Source organism: Ovis canadensis, chromosome 1 (assembly GCF_042477335.2).
Source record: "Ovis canadensis isolate MfBH-ARS-UI-01 breed Bighorn chromosome 1, ARS-UI_OviCan_v2, whole genome shotgun sequence".
Lineage (NCBI taxonomy): Eukaryota > Metazoa > Chordata > Mammalia > Artiodactyla > Bovidae > Ovis > Ovis canadensis.
In genome coordinates this window covers 269,326,209-269,343,768 of record NC_091245.1, presented here as the reverse complement: position 1 = coordinate 269,343,768, position 17,560 = coordinate 269,326,209, and the positions used below count along the sequence as shown (strand labels likewise).

Below are 17,560 nucleotides of genomic sequence, written 5' to 3'. Positions count from 1 at the left end.
CTTGCCTGGAAAACCCCATGGATGGAGGATCCTAGGCTATAGTCTGTGGGGTCGCAAAGAGTTGGGCATGACTGAGTGACTTCACTTTCACTTTCAATCTCTGCTACAATGAGCACACCTGACCCACTGCTGGCCACAGTGGCCCATGGGCTGCGTCCTCCTCATTGTACCCTGACTGGACACTTACAGACCCCAATGGGATCCAGAATGTGATTGCATGGTTTTATTTATTGACTTTCAACTTCTTAATAAATTTAAAGCACATGTGTTTTTTTAAATAATATCTACTAAAAATAATTGTTTCCTCTAGAATATATGAAAATATATAGAGACAAATTTAAATGAAAACAATATTGCAACACTAAACTAAAAGGATAATCCCTATTTACAAGCAGAGCATTTGGTTTTACAAGAATTTTTTCAATTTCTTTGTTAAATTTTATTGTAGTATAGTTGATTGACAATGTTATGTTAGTTTCTGCTGTACAGCAAAGTGAAGCAGTTATATATATATAATATATATAAATTTTATATATATATATATTTTTTTAATAAATAAAGGGGAAAAAGTGGAAGTAGTGACAGACTTTATTTTCTTGGTCTCCAGAATCACTGTGGATGGTGACTGCAGCCATGAAATTAAAAGATACTTGCTCCTTGGAAGGAAAGCTATGCCCAACCTACACAGTCATATTGTCACCCTGATTATTTAACTTATTCCCTATATTCCCCTATGTAATATAATTATATATATATATATATACACATACATACACACATACACACACACACAGAGACATATCACTCTTTTTTAGATTCTATTTTCATATAGGTGGCTTCCCTTGTGGCTCAGACAGTAAAGAATCTGCCTGCAATGCAGGAGACTTTGGGTCTTCGACCTCTGGGTAGGAAAGATCTCTCTAAAACAGAATGGCTACCCACTCAGGTACTCTTGCCTGAAAAATTCCATGGACAGAGGAGTCTGGCAGGCTATATGTCCATGGTATTGCAAAGAGCCAGACACAGCTGAGTAACTAGCACTTTCACTTCTCATATAGGTAGGTCATTACAAATATTAAGTAGAGTTCCCTATGCTATACAGTAGGTCCTTATTAGTTAACCTATTTTATGTATCGTCGTTGCTGTTCAGTCACTCAGTCGTGTCTGGCTCTTTGCAACCCCATAAACTGCAGCACAAACTCCAGGCTTCCCTTGTCCTTCACCACCTCCCAGAGCTTGCTCAAACTCATGTCCACTGAATGAGTGATGCCATCCAACCATCTCATCTTCTGTCACCCCCTTCCCTTCCTGCCTTCGATCTTTCCCAGCATCAGGGTCTTTTCCAATGAGTCAGCTCTTCACATCAAGTAGCCAAAGTGTTGGAGTTTCAGCATCAGTCCTTCCATTGAATATTCAGGGTTGATTTCCTTTAGGATGGACTGGTTTGATCTCCTTGCTGTCCAAGGGACTCTCAAGAGTCTTCCCTAGCACCACAATTTGAAAGCATCAGTTCTTTGGCACTCAGCCTTCTTTATGATCCAATTCTCATATCCATATATGACTACTGAGAAAAACATAGCTTTGACTAGACAGACCTTTGTCAGCAAGGTGATGTCTCTGCGCAGGTTACACTGTGTAGGTTGGGCATAGCTTTCCTTCCAAGGAGCAAGTATCTTTTAATTTCATGGCTGCAGTCATCATCCGCAGTGATTCTGGAGACCAAGAAAATAAAGTCTGTCACTACTTCCACTTTTTCCCCTTCTCTTTGCCATGAGGTGATGGGGCCGGATTCCATGATCTTCGTTTTCTGAATGCTGAGTTTTAAGCCATGTTTTTCACTCTTCTCTTTCACCGTCATCAAGAGGCTCTTTAGTTGCTCTTCACTTTCTGCCATTAGAGTGGCATCATCTGCATATCCGAGGTACTGATATTTCTCCCAGCAATCTTGATTCCAGCTTGAGTCATCCAGCCCAGTATTTTGCATGAGGTACTTGCATATAAGTTAAATAATCAGGGTGACAATATACTGCCTTGACGTACTCCTTTCCCAATTTGGAACCAGTCCATTGTTTCATGTCTAGGTCTAACTGTTGCTTCTTGTCCTGCATATAGGTTTCTCAGCAGACATGTAAGGTTGTCCGTTATTTCTCTCTCTTGAAGAATTTTCCATAGTTTGTTGTGATTCACACAGTCAAAGGCTTTAGTATAGTCAATGAAGCAGAAGTAGATGTATTTTGGGATTCCCTTGCTTTTTCTATATATAATAATGTGTATATGTCAATTCCAATCTCGTGATATTTTAAGATTAAGTATTCATTTCCTAGAAACAGTTTCTTCCTATGCTGCCATTTCAAATGAGTGCTCATGTGGGGAAGGCAGCAAGGGCCATTCAGGAAGGAAACATGCTAATTCCCAGTTTGGTGCCCATGGGCTCCTGAAAGTTGTCCAGAATAACTGAATAGAACCAGCTACATGTTTTCACATGTGACCAGCTACATGTTTTCAAGTATCCAACATAGACCACCAACCCAACATGCCTCTGAATGCAACATGGGATCCAAGACAGACTCCAGCCAAAATTAATGAACCAGTAAAGGACTCATATCCGAGGTCCTTGACCCCAGGTACGGTGAGCAATATAGAGACAGACAGCAGAGCATGCTCCTCGACCCACTGCACAGATCAGGCGACCCTACCCACGGGCCAGAGGAAGGCCCAGACATAGCAGAGGAGAGTCTCCCCTGGCTGGCCACTCAGGCCCAAGCGGCTCTGGAAACACGCCAGGATGTCCACAGGTGCTTTTCTGGCAGTCTGTGGGCAGCTGTCTCACTACCCCACACACTGGGTACAACATGTGGCGCATGTGGCTGACCTCCAGGCCGCAAACCAAATGAATTACAAAGGCAAAATCCCAAATGATATCAAGTCTCTAACTCGGCAACAGTTTCTAAAAACCTATTCTGGAAAACACTCAACAGCTCCTTAAGGTCACGGAAACAAGGAAAGACAGGCAACGAACATTACACATAAAAGCAATGTGAGACAGCCTGTTCACAAAAACAAGCAGGAAGAAGCGAGTCTGCAGCCCCACAACACTACTTCAGAACACTGTTGGCCCTAAAGATACCCTGGTACCTGGGGGAACGGGGAGGGGAACTATTTACAGGAGATCCATGATAACCCACTAAGTACAGAAAACTGAAAAACACTGTATAAATAAAAAACGATGTAATTCTGGTGAAAGCTGCTCAGTTGTGTCCGACTCTTTGCGACCCCATGGACCATACAGTCCATGGAAATTTTCCAGGACAGAATACTGGAGTGGGTAGCCTTTCCCTTCTCCAGAGGATCTTCCCAACCTAGGGATCGAACCCAGGTCTCCTCCATTGCAGGCGGATTCTTTACCAGCTGCACTATCAGGGAAGCCTATTCGCAGGCATGTAGGTAGATATATTTTTGTGTGCAGAAAATGTCTGGAGGGTACCCAACACATTATTAGTAGTGTTACTCCTGGAGAATGATTTATTTAGCTTGGGGTAGGCATTAGATTTCATCTTTTACTTCACTTCTGAACTTGTTAAATCTTTTGGCACAATAATCATACAATCTTTTGTAATTAAGAATATATGGAAGCTGGTTTGATAACATACTATGGTTATATGTTATTGTAGGAAACAGAATGACTTCTATGCACTATTTTCATAACTTCTTATGAGATTAAAATTATTCCAAAATTAAAAGTTAAAAAATATATGAGCGAGACTACATAAAATTGGTGTTATTTCTGTTTTAAATGTTTGATAAAAATTTGTCAGTGAAACCATCTGGGCTTGTAGATTTAATTCCCAGGGTTTTTCTTTCTTCTTTTGCTTTATTTTACTTTTTCTAGAGCAGTTTAAGGGTTACAAGCAAAACTGAAGGCAAGGTCCAGAGGGCTCCCATACAGCCTCTACCACCACACGCACAGCCTCCCCCATCATCAACATCCGCCACCCAATGTTGCTTTTGTTACAGGTAATGAGCCAGCCCTGACACGGAAGCCTCAGCTTCCAAAGCCCTCCCTCTTGTCATGCATCCCATGGGCTTGGACAAATGCATGATGACATACAGCAATCATTAAGCTATCACACAGGGTATTTCACTGCCCTAAGAATCCTCTGTGCTCTACCTGCTCATCCCTCTTCCCAGCTCGTGAACCCCTGGTGGCCACTGATCTTCTTACTGTCTCCATAGTTTTCCAGAATAGCTGGAATCTGTAGCCTTTTCAGACTGATTTCTTTCACTGAGTTAACAGGCATTTAAGATTGTTCCCTGTCTTGCTTGGCTTGATAACTCACTTCTTTCCAGTTCTAAATATTCTATAATATTCCACTGTCTCAGTGTACCAGTTCATTTATCTATTCAACTACTGAAAGACATCTATCTTGCTGCTTCCAAGTTGGGGCAGTTATGACTAGAGCCCCTGTAAGCACCCGGGTGCAGGTTCGTCTACATACCACCTGGTGAGATGAAAGCAAACTCTGGTCTGATTCACACTCAACCCTCATGACCAGAACTGCGAAGCCTCTTGCAGCTGAAAGGACTCCCTCCAGCATTTCCCAGCTGCATAGGTTCCCTCTTGTGAACTTCCCAAGCATCAGCTGCTCTGCTCAGGCCGGGGGCGGGGGCGCGGTCTGCCTCCAAGCACCCCTCCCTCTCAATGGACTCGAGACCAGTGGAAGAGTGGACGCACACCCCACCCCTCCCCACCACTCCTGCTCCTCCCAGCGGTGACTCGCCTGCCTCATTCCTGCCGTCCCCACAGACAGCACTCACCCTGCTGACTGACCTTTTTGACTTCCCAGAGTCTAGTCTGCTGTGAAAGCCTTTTTCATTTTTAACACGGCCACCATTTCAGTGAGACGTGGGGAAGGAGAGTCTTCTTTACCTGACGACTGGCCATGAATACTGACTTGGAAAGCCCTATGCCCCGGAATAAATGCCCTTGTCTGGAAGGCCTCTCCTGCCTCAGCCGCACAGATGCCCACACGTGCTCCTGCATCTGCCCCTGCGGCAGTGCCCGCTTTGGTCTCCCTACGGCCTCCCCTTGCTGCCTTTCCCTTTGAGGTCTGGGTTGCTGGAGGGTTTGTCAGAGGCCTTCTTTGCATTATTCTGTTCTCCACCGGCAGCAACTGTCTTTGTTCCAATTATGACAATTGTACTGATGGCTTCCAAGTTTCTACTGTCAGACCAGCCCTTTCTAGAAATGCAGTCCTACATGTCAAATGCATGGATCTCCCCAAGATGCCTCACACTCAATAGGTATGAACAGACATGTTCTGCTGGTGCACACATCTTCAGGAACAGCCCCATCATCTCCCCGGCACTCACTTCAGGAACTCGGGAGTCACTCCAGAGCCTCCTGCAATGTCCCCTTCTCCACACCGCAGCTGCTGACTCTATTCCAGCCCATTCTCCCCAAGGGCTCAGCCGCCCTCCAAATCAGCACAAACTCCTGCCCTGGGTTATGGCAGTGTGCTCTCCAATTTTTCTGCTCCCAATGTCATCCTCACCCAAACCACTCTCTACATGCTGCCAGAAAAATCACTCTAAATCAGAGCAGGAACGAGAGACCGACAAGAGATCACACCAGAGTATTTCAACTGCCCCTTAACACCTGAACAAACGACCTGCTGGCTCCATCATTTATTAGCAAACACGTGCTTAAAGCAAAGCACCCAAGAATAACCATCTCTTAGTCCTTTTTAAAAATTAGAAAATTGGCTATCTCTGCCTTCAAAGTTTTGTGGGTTCTGAACATACACACCAATCTAAATATTCTCCCCACTATTAAGAAAAGGGGTGGAAGACTGCATACTTTGGGAGCATGACTCTTTTTCAGCAGCATGCCTTTACAGAGCATATGCTTTGCTGCGCTGTCCAATACAACAGCCACTACTCGTACGCGGCTATTGAAACTTCCGTTAACTAAATTAAATGACTGTTCAGTTCCCCAGACCCACGAGCCACATTTTGAGTGCTGAGCACCACATGTGGCTTGTGGCTACCGCACTGGATAGCACAAAACATTCCCACCCCCACAGACCTCAGGGCGCCTGTCGTCTCACATCCACACCACCAGCGGCTGCAGGTGGCACCTACGCTTGCTTCAGTGCTGGGCTAGACTCCAGAGTCTGGTCCTGACTCCTCCCTGGGATGCACAAATCCTCCCGCGAGCGAGCCCCCACCCTCTAACCTGTTCTCCCCACCACCTGCCAGGGGGACACTGTCTGGAAGCCCAGCCCACTTACTCTGGCTCATCCTCCTCTGTCTAGCACATTCTGCTGTCTTCTGCCTCACCCTCCTCACATGCCTTCAGAGCAAAGCCGGAAGAATCTGTCTTTCCTCCACTGGCCCTGCTGGCCCAGGTCTGATCATCAGAGCTGCTGGGGCCCTGCATACACCTCACAATACTGCCAGTTTTTCAGCCTGTCAGCCTCACTAGCTCATGAGCCATTTTGTTCAGTCCGTGGAAGCTTGCTGAGGACAGGATGACAAGCTGAGGGTCTCGGGCTGCTCTAACGAAATGTCACAGGCTGGGAGGTCTAAACAACAGGTCTGGAGGCTGGACATCTGAGACCTAGGTGTCGCAGGGCGGGTCCCTCCTGCGGCCTCTCTCCTCACGTGCAGGCAACCACCTGCCTGGGTCCTCACAGTATTCCCCCTTGTGTGTGTGCTCTCAATGTCTCTCTCTCTTAAAACTGAATCAGGAACCCTTATGGCCTCATTTAACCTTAATCATCTCCCTAAAGGAATGCAGTCACACTGGGGGTTAGGGCTTCAACATATGAATTTTGGGGAACAGAGTTCAATCTGTGACACCAAGATTATTTAATGATGAAGTCAGAATCTCTATTTCTATAACCTTTATTTTGAAATGGTCCTAGTTTTAGTCTTCCTAGCCATTTCCCAACAAGGCTAATCCTTAAGCTCCTTCGTGTTCAGACAAAACCTAAGGACATGAACCCACGCATGGAGGAGCTTACTAGGACATGTTCTTTTCAGTTGCCAGTTTCCAACAAGCACAGGCATACCTTCTGACATTTCAAATTCTCAATTTAAAGGTTCTTTACCAAAGACTCTAGAAAAAGTCTGAAGTCTGAAAAGGAGTAAAAGCTCCTTCTCTCTTTCCAAGGCGGTGATCTTAGATCATGACAGTGTAGACTAAAGAAATAGGATGTCTATTCTTTCCTTACAGCTGGGTAAGGAAGTAAAGCGGTGCACTCAATATGCCAGCAAATTTGGAAAGCTCAGCAGTGGCCACAGGACTGGAAAAGGTCAGTTTTCATTCCAATCCCAAAGAATGGCAATGCCAAAGAATGTTCAAACTAATGCAAAGTTGCACTCATCTCACAGGCCAGCAAAGTAATGCTCAAAATTCTACAGGTGAGGCTTCAACGGTATGTGAACCGAGAACCTCCAGATGTTCAAGCTGGATTTAGAAACGGCAGAGGAACCAGAGATCAAATTGCCAACATCTGCTGGATCATAGAAAAGGCAAGAGAATCCCAGAACAACATCTACTGCTTTACTGACTATGCCAAAGCCTTTGCTTGTGTGGATCACAACAAACTGTGGAAAATTCTTCAAGAGATGGGAATACCAGATCACCTTCCCTGCCTCCTGAGAAATCTGTATGCAGATCAAGAAGCAACAGTTAGAACCAGACATGGAACAACGGACTGGTTCCAAATTGGGAAAGGAATATGTCAAGGCTCTATACTGTCACCCTGCTTATTTAACTTATATGCAGAGTACATCATGCAAAATGCCAGAATGGATGAAGCACAAGCTGGAATTAAGATTGCCAGCAGAAATATCAATAACCTCAGATATGCAGATGACAGCACCCTTATGGGAGAAAGCGAAGAGGAACTAAAGAGCCTTTTGATGAAAGTGAAAGAGGAGAGTGAAAAAGTTGGCTTGAAATTCAACATTCAAAAAATGAAGATCATGGCATCCGGTTCCATCACTTCATGGCAAACTGATGGGGAAACAATAGAAACAGTGAGAGACTATTTTTGGAGGCTCCAAAATCACCGCAGATGGTGACTGGTGCCATGAAATTAAAAGATACTTGCTCCTTGGAAGAAAAGCTATGACCAACCTAGATGGCATATTAAAAAGCAGAGACATTACTTTGCTGACAAAGGTCCATCTAGTCAAAGCTATGGTTTTTCCAGTAGTCATGTATGGATATGAGAATTGGACCATAAGGAAAGCTGAGCACTGAAGAATTGATGCTTTTGAACTGTGGTGTTGGAGAAGACTTTTGAGAATCCCTTGGACTGCAAGGAGATCAAACCAATCCATCCTAAAGGAAATTATCCTGAATATTCATTGGAAGGACTGATACTAAAGCTGAAGCTCCAATATGTTGGCCACCTGATGCGAAGAGCAGACTCATTGAAAAAGACCCTGATGCTGGGAAAGATTGAAAGCAGGAGGAAAAGGGAACGACAGAGGATGAGAGGTTGGATGGCATCACCGACTCAATGGCCATGAGTTTGAGCAAGCTCTGGGAGGTGGTGATGGACAGGGAAGCCTGATGTGCTGCAGTCCATGGGGTCGCAAAGAGTCAGACACGACTGAGCGACTGAACTGAACTGAGTAACAGCACCAAGTCTGTACAGAAACCTCTGCATGGTTCATGGTCCCCCAGCAATGACTTGAGGTGCTGACCCAAGAATCCAGGAACTCACAAAACACAGGCCATTCATTTCCTGTGTGCAAAGGGGAAGGGGCCAAGGAGCATCTAGGAGACACTTCATCAACAGATGACAGAGATGACCAGTGTAGGTGTTTCCCTCCCTGACTACAAAGGTTTCTCTTTACCAAATAGTGTATATTTTCCCAGTCTTTTTAATTCACAGGTTTAACACCAGAAATGTTAGATAATTTAAGGGCATAAAGACTGATCTGAAAGGATTGTCAGCCTCACTCAGAAGCAAGCTCACTATAAATAAAATGCTACAGGAAGAGTTCATCTAAGGACGGACCAGCAGCTCACTTCCCATTCACGTCACCCTGCTTCCTTCCCACCCTTTCCTTGGCTGTGTCATAGCAGAAGGACCCAATGCTTTGCATGAGTTCATTTTTGTATTAAATAAACGTTGCATGTCATGTCAGGCAAAGAATACTAAAAGATGAAATTGAAGAGTTTTCAAAATTACAAGTCTTCAGTAGTTTTCAACTAAAATGACAAAGCACCCTCCTAGCCTCCAGGACTGAGAGGAGGGCTCAGCAGCAACAGGCAGGCTAACCCCTGTGGACATCCCACATGACTGGGGGCAGCAGCAGCCTCTGACCCAGGTCCTGCTGGAGGACTCTCAAGGCTGAAGGTCAAAGGACGAAGGGACCTGAACGACCCTGCGTGGCAAGAGGCCCTCCATGTGCAAGAGCAGGGCTCTGACCCTCGAGACTGGGCTGTCCCCCCGAAGGGCACCCTGACACAGCCTACTCCTTCCTGCTCACCGGCTGAGTACCCAGTGCTGAGCAGGACGGTAGGCACTCACAGGTGCCATCACTGCTGAGCGATAGACAGGATCCTTACCTCGTATTTGTGGCTCAGATTAGGCCACAAGCCATAGGGGAGGCAATGACACCATGAGAATAGCAAATCCACAGCGTCCTGGCACCTTCCCATGCATGAAACATTTACCACACAGGCAGCAGGCACAACTCCCCCACAACACAGCAGAACCCCAGAGCAGCCTGGCTGGCATCCCCACTCCCCCTCCTCACCTCACCCTCTGCCTCCATCGGTCTCAGTGCGGGGCTGGAGACCCTGCACGAGGTACCTGTCAGACCACGGCCCTCCTCCATGGCTCCCCAGGGTCAGTGTTTATCCATAGCTCACCTTCCCGGCCCCACGATTCACCAGGCTCCTTCCTCTGTAGTCACAGCTCAGGTAACCCATCTGCACCAAGTGCTGACCCCCAGCCATATGCACGGCCCCTCCCGCCACTATCCACCTGCCCAGAGGGATTTCCTGACCCCCAGTCTGAAGTCCCCTCCCCACAGTCCCAACCTCCCTTCCTCCAGCACGTGTTAACAGAAAGCAAATGGACAGAGCAAATGGTGCCTTCCTCTACGACAGACACTGGAAAGGCAACAAGTCAACAGACCTGCGCGACACTTCACCTAGGGACACAGAGGAGAGGACAGCAGGCTTGGCCCTGCTCTCGTGGAGCATCACGATGTACCACCAAGGAAGAGCCAGTCACGGACAAGAGGGCCCTGAGATGTTCAACTAAACTGAAGTTCAATTCAATACACGCTGACCAACAACCACGTATCAGGAGCCATCTCAAAAAGCAGGTCATGGATACAGGAGACAGGCCTGCAGAGCAAACAGCAGACCAACAGCCCTCCCAACACGGGTCTAGACCAGTGGCCCTACAGGCAGTTCAGGTTTTCCAAGCAGCAGATGTGGTGACAGGATCAGATGTGAAGAGATTTATGTGAGAAAATGGGGAGGGACCCAGAGGAGGCTGCGAGCTGTTAGAGGAGGCTGCAAGCTTTTAGACGTGACTGCGGAGGAAGAAGAAAGACAGGCGCGTTTGGAAGGAAAAGCCCTAGACTCCAGGCAGCTCCAGGAGTGTCAGGCCACATGGGGTCCTGGAGCCAAAGTCCCTCCCAGGAATGAGGCAGCTTCAACTCCTGCAGCAGGAGCCGTGGCCTCAGTGTGGGGTCAGTGTGGACCCAGAGTCCAGCAGGGAAGGCCCAAGCGGATCATGGCCACGGTGCGGCCAGAGGAGACTTGAGCCTGGGAGCTCCACCGCAGGTCCTCCCCGGCTGGACCAGACTCACAGTGCGCCCACCTCAGTGTGACTCTTTCCCTCCCAGGAGTTCAGAGCAACAGACACTCCATCCTGGTTCAATGGCTCCCTGAGGCACAGCTCAGGACTCCCTGGGCTTCACTGAATCTGAGAAACTATTACCAAAAAATTAAGTATCCAAGCCAATTACGGAGGATTCTTGATTTAAAACTGAGAATAAATACCATGTGTGGTTTTACCCTTTCTAAAAATTTTTATTTATTTATTTATTGGCTGTGCTGGGTCTTTGTTGCTACCTGCTGGCTTTCTCTAGTTGTGGCAAGCGGGGGCTACTCTCCAGTCATGGTGCTCAGGCTCCTCACTGCGGGGGCGTCTCCTGTTGCAGAGCCTTGCTAGACGGGCTTCCATAGTTGCAGGGCATGGGCTTAGTTGTCCTGCAGCATGTGAGATCTTCTCAGACCAGGAATCGAACCCATGTCCCCTGCACTGGCAGGTAGATTCTGAATCACTTACCACCAGGGAAGGACTTTATTCTTCCATTAATTCAACAAAGATTCAATAGAATACCTAAAATGTCCTAGGGGTTGAGACATGAAGATGAACAGATCAAAGTTTCCTTTGGAAGTGCTCCCTATGAACTGGCAAAGAAAAGTCCAAGTAAACAATAAATACAAAACTGTGATACATCTTCTAAGAATGACACAATAGTTAACGGAACAAAAAAGCCAGCTCCTAACTCTGGGTGGGGGGCAAGTGGGCTGTTCTCAGAGGAAGGCAGAGCTTCAAAAAGAAAGTAAAGCTTAAATTTAGGACTTAAAACAAAGGCAGAAACTCAACAGGTACAGAAAGTTGGCAATGAACAGCATGTGCAAAATTTTAGGATATTAAAGTGGAAATCCTAGTATTGGTATTCTTTTAAAAACTTATAAATCAAAATTCTTCAAAGAGACAACACATTAAGATGATTTACTATAACAAGAAAAACAGTTCTAAAGGGAAAATACCCGAATCATGAATAATGGATTTTGCATAAAGTAGGATGGACATATTGATACAAGCAGCTAGTCAGTAAGTATAACTTTTAAGGATTTTCAAACATATATTTTAATTGAAACATCTGATTGCCCTTGAAAATTTAAACAGAAATTGCATTATACTGGGCAACAGTGAAAAAAATGCTATAAAAAGTAAAAGAAATACATGTTGACAACTAGGTATTTCCTTAAAAGCTTTTCATATTACACAGTCTTATTGTTCAGCCGCTCAGTTGTGTCCAACTCTTTGCAACCCCGTGGACTGCAGCACACCAGGCTTCCTTGTTCTTCACTATCTCCTGGAGCTTGCTCAAACTCATGTCCATTGAGTTGGTGATGCCATCCAACCATCTCATCCTCTGTCATCCCCTTCTCCTCCTGCCTTCAACCTTTCCCAGCATTGGGGTATTTTCCAATGAGTGGGCTCTTCGCATCAGGTGGCCAAAATAATGGAGCTTCAGCTTCAGCATCAGTACTTCCAATGAATATTCAGGATGATTTCTTTTAGGATGGATTGGTTTGATCTCCTTGCAATCCAAAGGATTCTCAAGAGTCTTCTCCAACACCACATTTCAAAAGCATCAATTCTTCAGTGCTCAGCTTTCTTTATGGTCCAATTCTCACATCCATACATGACTACTGGAAAAACCACAACTTTGATTATATGGACCTTTGTCAGCAAAGTAATGTCTCTGCTTTTTAATACACCGTCTGGGTTTGTCATAGCTTTCCTTCCAAGGAGCAAGTGTCTTTTAATTTCATGGCTGCAGTGATTTGGGAGCTCAAGAAAAGAAAGCCTTTCACTGTTTTCCCATCTATTTGCCATTACATGGTCTAGTAGTTCTCAAAGGTGTAGCTCTCAAGAACCCTTCACACTCTTAAAACTTATTGAGGACTCCAAACAGCTTTTGTGAGCCATCAATGTTTACCACATTAGAAATTAAAACTGAAATTTTTTAATATTTAATTTATTTTAAAAACTGTACACTAAACCTACCATAAATAAAAGTAATAATTTCCAAAGCATTTAGTGATTTCAGCTGTTGTTTTACTCTTGCGAGCCTCTTTTAACATCTGGCCCCTCGGAAACAAGTGGATTCTCCTCATCTGCTTCAGTTCAGTGGCCTGCAGGATATGTGGTTAAGGTCTACAAAACAGAATCAGCCTCACACAAACACGGGCTGGAAAAGCGAGGAGTATTTCAGTAGCCTTTTCAGATCATTGTGGACATTCTTTGATACCACACCCAAACTAGGCAAACTGTAGGTTCTTCAACAATAGTTGCAATGTAGAATCTAAAACCTTATCAATGAACTTATCGTACTATTATGTTGCAAGCCACTGGTGTATCTCTGAATGGGTCTTTTACCCATGCACAGATCTGAAACATGACGCACTGGCCATTTGGAAAATACTGGTTCACAAAATTATGCAGCTCTTTCAAATGTTGACACATTTCACCAAATATTATCAATAACTCACGTTCTGGACTTCCTTGCTGGCGCAGTGGATAAGAATTCGCCTGCTAATGCAGAGGACATGCTTTGATTCCTGGTCTGGGAAGATTCTGCATGCTGAGGAACAACTAAGCCCATGCACCACAACTGCTAAGCCCACGCACTGCAACTACTGAAGCCTGCATGCTCAGAGAAGGCCCATCAGTTCAGTTCAGTCTTTGCGACCCCATGAATCGCAGCACGCCAGGGCTCCCTGTCCAGAGAAGGCCCATGGCCAGCAACAAAGATCCACTGCAACCAAAAACACACAAATAAATACATCAACTATTTTTTAAAAAAACACCTATAGGCTTAAGGCAGTCCTTACGTGAGGGTGGGGTTAATGTTTAAGAAAAAAAACACTCATTGATTAACATTGCCACTGAGCCCATCAAAAACGTCTTCAAGTACTCAGAAGCACGCACACACACACAAACACAAAAAGTGGCAAGAACTCCAAAAGACAGGACAAGTGTGAGGGAAGGATCACAACACAAAGACACCAGGCTGGGCTTTGCCAGGTGAATGGAATTTGGACTGAGAACTTTCGTATACCACAGAATATTTAAGAAGCACAACAAATGTTTATTGATGTGAAGGCAATGTCAGGCTGTCATTTTGAAAACTAAGAATTATATCACAAATTTTAGAAATTAAAGATGTTTAATGAGAAAAAAAGGTTTTGTGAAAAGAAGTTCCTTCCTCAGACCCACAAATGGAGCTTTTCTGCTTTACGCTTGATTCCGTCCAGGCTAAGCCCCTGCTGTATCAGAATACAGGAAAACGAAAAACAAAGTTAAAGCCATGGAATAGACCTACTAACCAGGATGAAAACACAGGAGTGGGACAAATGTAACCTATTGTGTAGGAATTTCCTCTCTAAATCTCTGCAGGCCACCAAAACAAAGGATAAACTTTACACCATTATTCTCTTCTTTTTTTTTTCAGGTTTACAAAAAAAGTATTCGAAAATACCCACATAACCCCTCTCTGTGCGCACACCACATCCCCGACTGGTATTAACGGGGTACATATGTTATAACTGATGAATAATATTGATAAATTATTACTAACTGAAGTCCATAGCTAACTTTAGGGTTCACTCTGTGTTGTACATTCTACGGGTTTTGACAAATGTATAGTGACTTGTGTCTACCATCACTGTATTACACAGAATCGTTTTGCTGCCCTAAAGATTCCCTGTGAGCCACCTACTCACCCCATCATCCTCGTTTTTAAGCAGTTCAGCATCGTTCAGTCTGTGTTATTTCCTCCTCCCTCCACCCTACACCCACTGTCATCTCCAAGTTTTAAGCAACTCCTCATCCAAATGTGACTGCTGTGAAGGCATCCAATTGTGACATTACTATCCTAATTTAGGGGCTTCCCAGGTGGCGCAGTGATAAAGAATCCACCTGCTAATGCAAGAGATGCGAGAGATGCAGGTGCAATCCCTGGGTTGGGAAGATCCCCTGGAGAAGGAAATAGCAACCCACTTCAGTATTCTTGCCTGGAAAATTCCATGGACAGAGGAGCCTGGTGGGCTAGAGTCCACGGGGTCGCAAAGAATTGGACATGACTAAGCAGCGCACACAGCAGCATGCTACTTTAGAAGTTTCTTGACAATGGTGGGGGGTTGAGTGTGTGGGGAGGAGAGAAACATCACACAGGGCAAATAAGAGTCCCGCTTTCTACTTCTACTTGAAAATATTAAAATGATAATGAAAATGAAACTAGTTTGGGTTGCTTTAGAACCATGCTTCATTAGTAACATCTTCCTTTATTTATATAAATAAAACTTTACTGATGTAGGGGGTAGGACAGAGGCCAGGGCTCCTGTCTCCTTGGCTGCACTACACCCTGCTGTCCCTTCCCTTCAACACTGTCTTCACTTCCCCAGCTTAAGCTACTATCCACATAAACTTAATCTTATACCTTTTATGCAACTATACATCTTCTACATTCAGCTAAAATGACAACAGGATAAAAGAATTCAATAGAGCAGTGTTTCTTTTGTTGAAATACTCGTCTTTACGTGTGTTCTGTCCTACAAATTATGAAGTTCTCAATTTTATCTGTCAACTCCCAGAAAGAATTCAAACATACAACCAGAAAACAAGGAATTGAAGGAATAACTACCACAGTGGAGCAGAAATCAGGAGCACTATGCAAAAACATATTCGAAATGTCTAAAATCTAAACTGTAACTATATGTAATTTTCCCCGGGGGGAAAAACTAGAACAAACTCAGGCCAGTAGTTCCTGTCAGGAACATTCCTAATTTCAGCTTTTTCAGATTTTCCAAGAGCATCTCATCACCAAGAATTCTCAAGTCCACCCTTTTCCAACTGCAGTTTCATTGAAAAAAGAAAAACGTCACATGTCACCGAATTTTAAAAAATCTGGATGTTAAATTCAAAGCAGTTGCATGTAAATGTTGTATTACCTGTAAAACAAAGATAACAGCACCACCTACCTCCCTAAGGTTGGTGAAGATTCGGTGAGTTAGTACAATCCTGTGCATATTTATTAGATAATTGTAAGAATTCACTAGCCTGACCCCAAGTGAAACTCGGTTCAGCCTATGGAAAAAATGGATTCTAAAAGTTGAAAATGTATTTAAATTTCAAAAAAAAGTTCCGCATTTAGACGCTTCTCTCCAAGGGCTGCGAGGTCCCCTGACCCCGGCCAAGAACTAAACTCTGCGTTGACTCCTACGCGGAATTCGGGACCTGAGCCTGGAGGTTACAGAGGGTAACGCCACCCAAGCCTCTGAGGCCCAATTACTCAGTCTATTTTAAACAAACAACCACTTATTGCACATCTTTCTTAATTTTAAAAAATTCCCTAAGAGGGGCTAACAATCTCGTTCCAAGTGTTCAGTGCTTTGCACCTGTTAAAGCATTCCAGGCTCCCAACTATCCCTGAGAGGTAGGTGCGGCGACCACCCGGTCTCGCAGGGGAAATCGAGGCACGCGGGCATGCAGCCGGCGCGGTCCCTACGGGCTGACACGCGGGCCTGGGCTGGGCAGCCCACTCGGACACAGCGGTCATCCCCGTCCGGGTTTCCACGCCTGAGGCCACACACCCAAAGCGCGGCCACCGGCCGGGCGCCGGAAGCCGGACGGGAGTCGGGGTCCCGGGTGGGAGCGCCGGGCGGGGGTCCGGGTCGCATTAAGGCGGGGCGGGGCCTGGGCAGGGGTCTGGGAGGAGAGCCGGGCGGGGGTCCGGGTTCCGGGCCGCTCACCTTCCGACAGCTCCAGCTCCAGCTCGGCCAGGCTCTCCCGCACCTCAGCGGGCAGCGGCACCGCCTCCAGCGGGCACCCGCGCTCGGCCATGGCCCAGCAGCAGGACTGCCGTCCGGCCGCCTCACGCCGGGCGGGGTCGGGGCCGGGGTCGCGCCAGGCCCAGCCCAGGTGGCCGCGCGGGCGACAGCTACGTCGCTCCCCTCAGCCCCGCGACCCGCATCGGCCCTCGGGGAGCCAAGGCGGCGGGCAGGGGGGCGGCCCGGGCAGCTCCACAGAGACACGGGCGCGGGCACGAGCGCGAGCAGCTCCTCTGCCGCTGCCGCTGCCGCCACCGCCACCGCCCCGCGCGCCCCCGACAGCCCTGCCGGCCCCGCACGGAGGGCGCGTGCGCGGTGGGAAGAGAGGGCAGGGGAGCGCGCGTGTGCGGCGGGTCGCCAGCCTAGTGGGCGCCTGGCCCCGCCCAGCAACACCAGACGCACGCTGCCATTGGCCGCGAGGACGCGGCGAAGCCGCCCTGGGCGTCCATTGACTGAGCGGAGAGAAAGTCACTCCCGAGAGGCTCTGCGCGGGAGGCTTGGATCGTGGACTGGCCGGAGCGCAGGCTCGGCTGAGAGGGCGGCCGCCTCAGTGTTGGGGTGCTAGGGCCGTTGGACTCAGGCGGGCGTCAGTGCGCGGCGATTCCTCAGGCCCCTCGGCGGGCGAGCAGCGGGCACTAGTGTGGAGTCCGCACGGACGGTGGGGCGCAGCTGGGATGGAGGACGTTGAGGCTTCCGGGCGCGCTGGGCCTGCTCTTGAGGAATGCGTCCACATGCTTTCCTTCCAGCATGGGTGGGCCTCACTCATGAGGCTTTTCACAACTCCCAGGAGCCAGCTGGACACCCCGGGCCCCTTTGGACGTCCTTCATAGACCCGTTATGACGTGTGTTAGTCCAAGTGCTTTTCAAAACAGCCTTGGAAGGAGC

General features: G+C 46.8%; 1 protein-coding gene across 6 annotated transcripts in view; it reads right to left on the bottom strand.

Moving 5' to 3' along the window:
- Nucleotides 1–16,992, bottom strand: part of DIP2A (disco interacting protein 2 homolog A) — a 109,432-nt gene extending 92,440 nt beyond the window's left edge. For 5 of the 6 annotated variants that reach the window (XM_069566986.1, XM_069567020.1, XM_069567031.1 and 2 more), the window contains exon 1: nucleotides 16,598–16,974. In XM_069566986.1, coding sequence (XP_069423087.1) covers nucleotides 16,598–16,688 — 91 coding nt within the window. In that variant the 5' untranslated portion in view covers nucleotides 16,689–16,974. Of the gene's footprint in view, nucleotides 1–16,597 lie in introns of all 6 variants that reach the window. The other variant, XM_069566994.1, reaches the window with a different exon arrangement.
- Nucleotides 16,993–17,560: the final 568 nt, after the last annotated feature.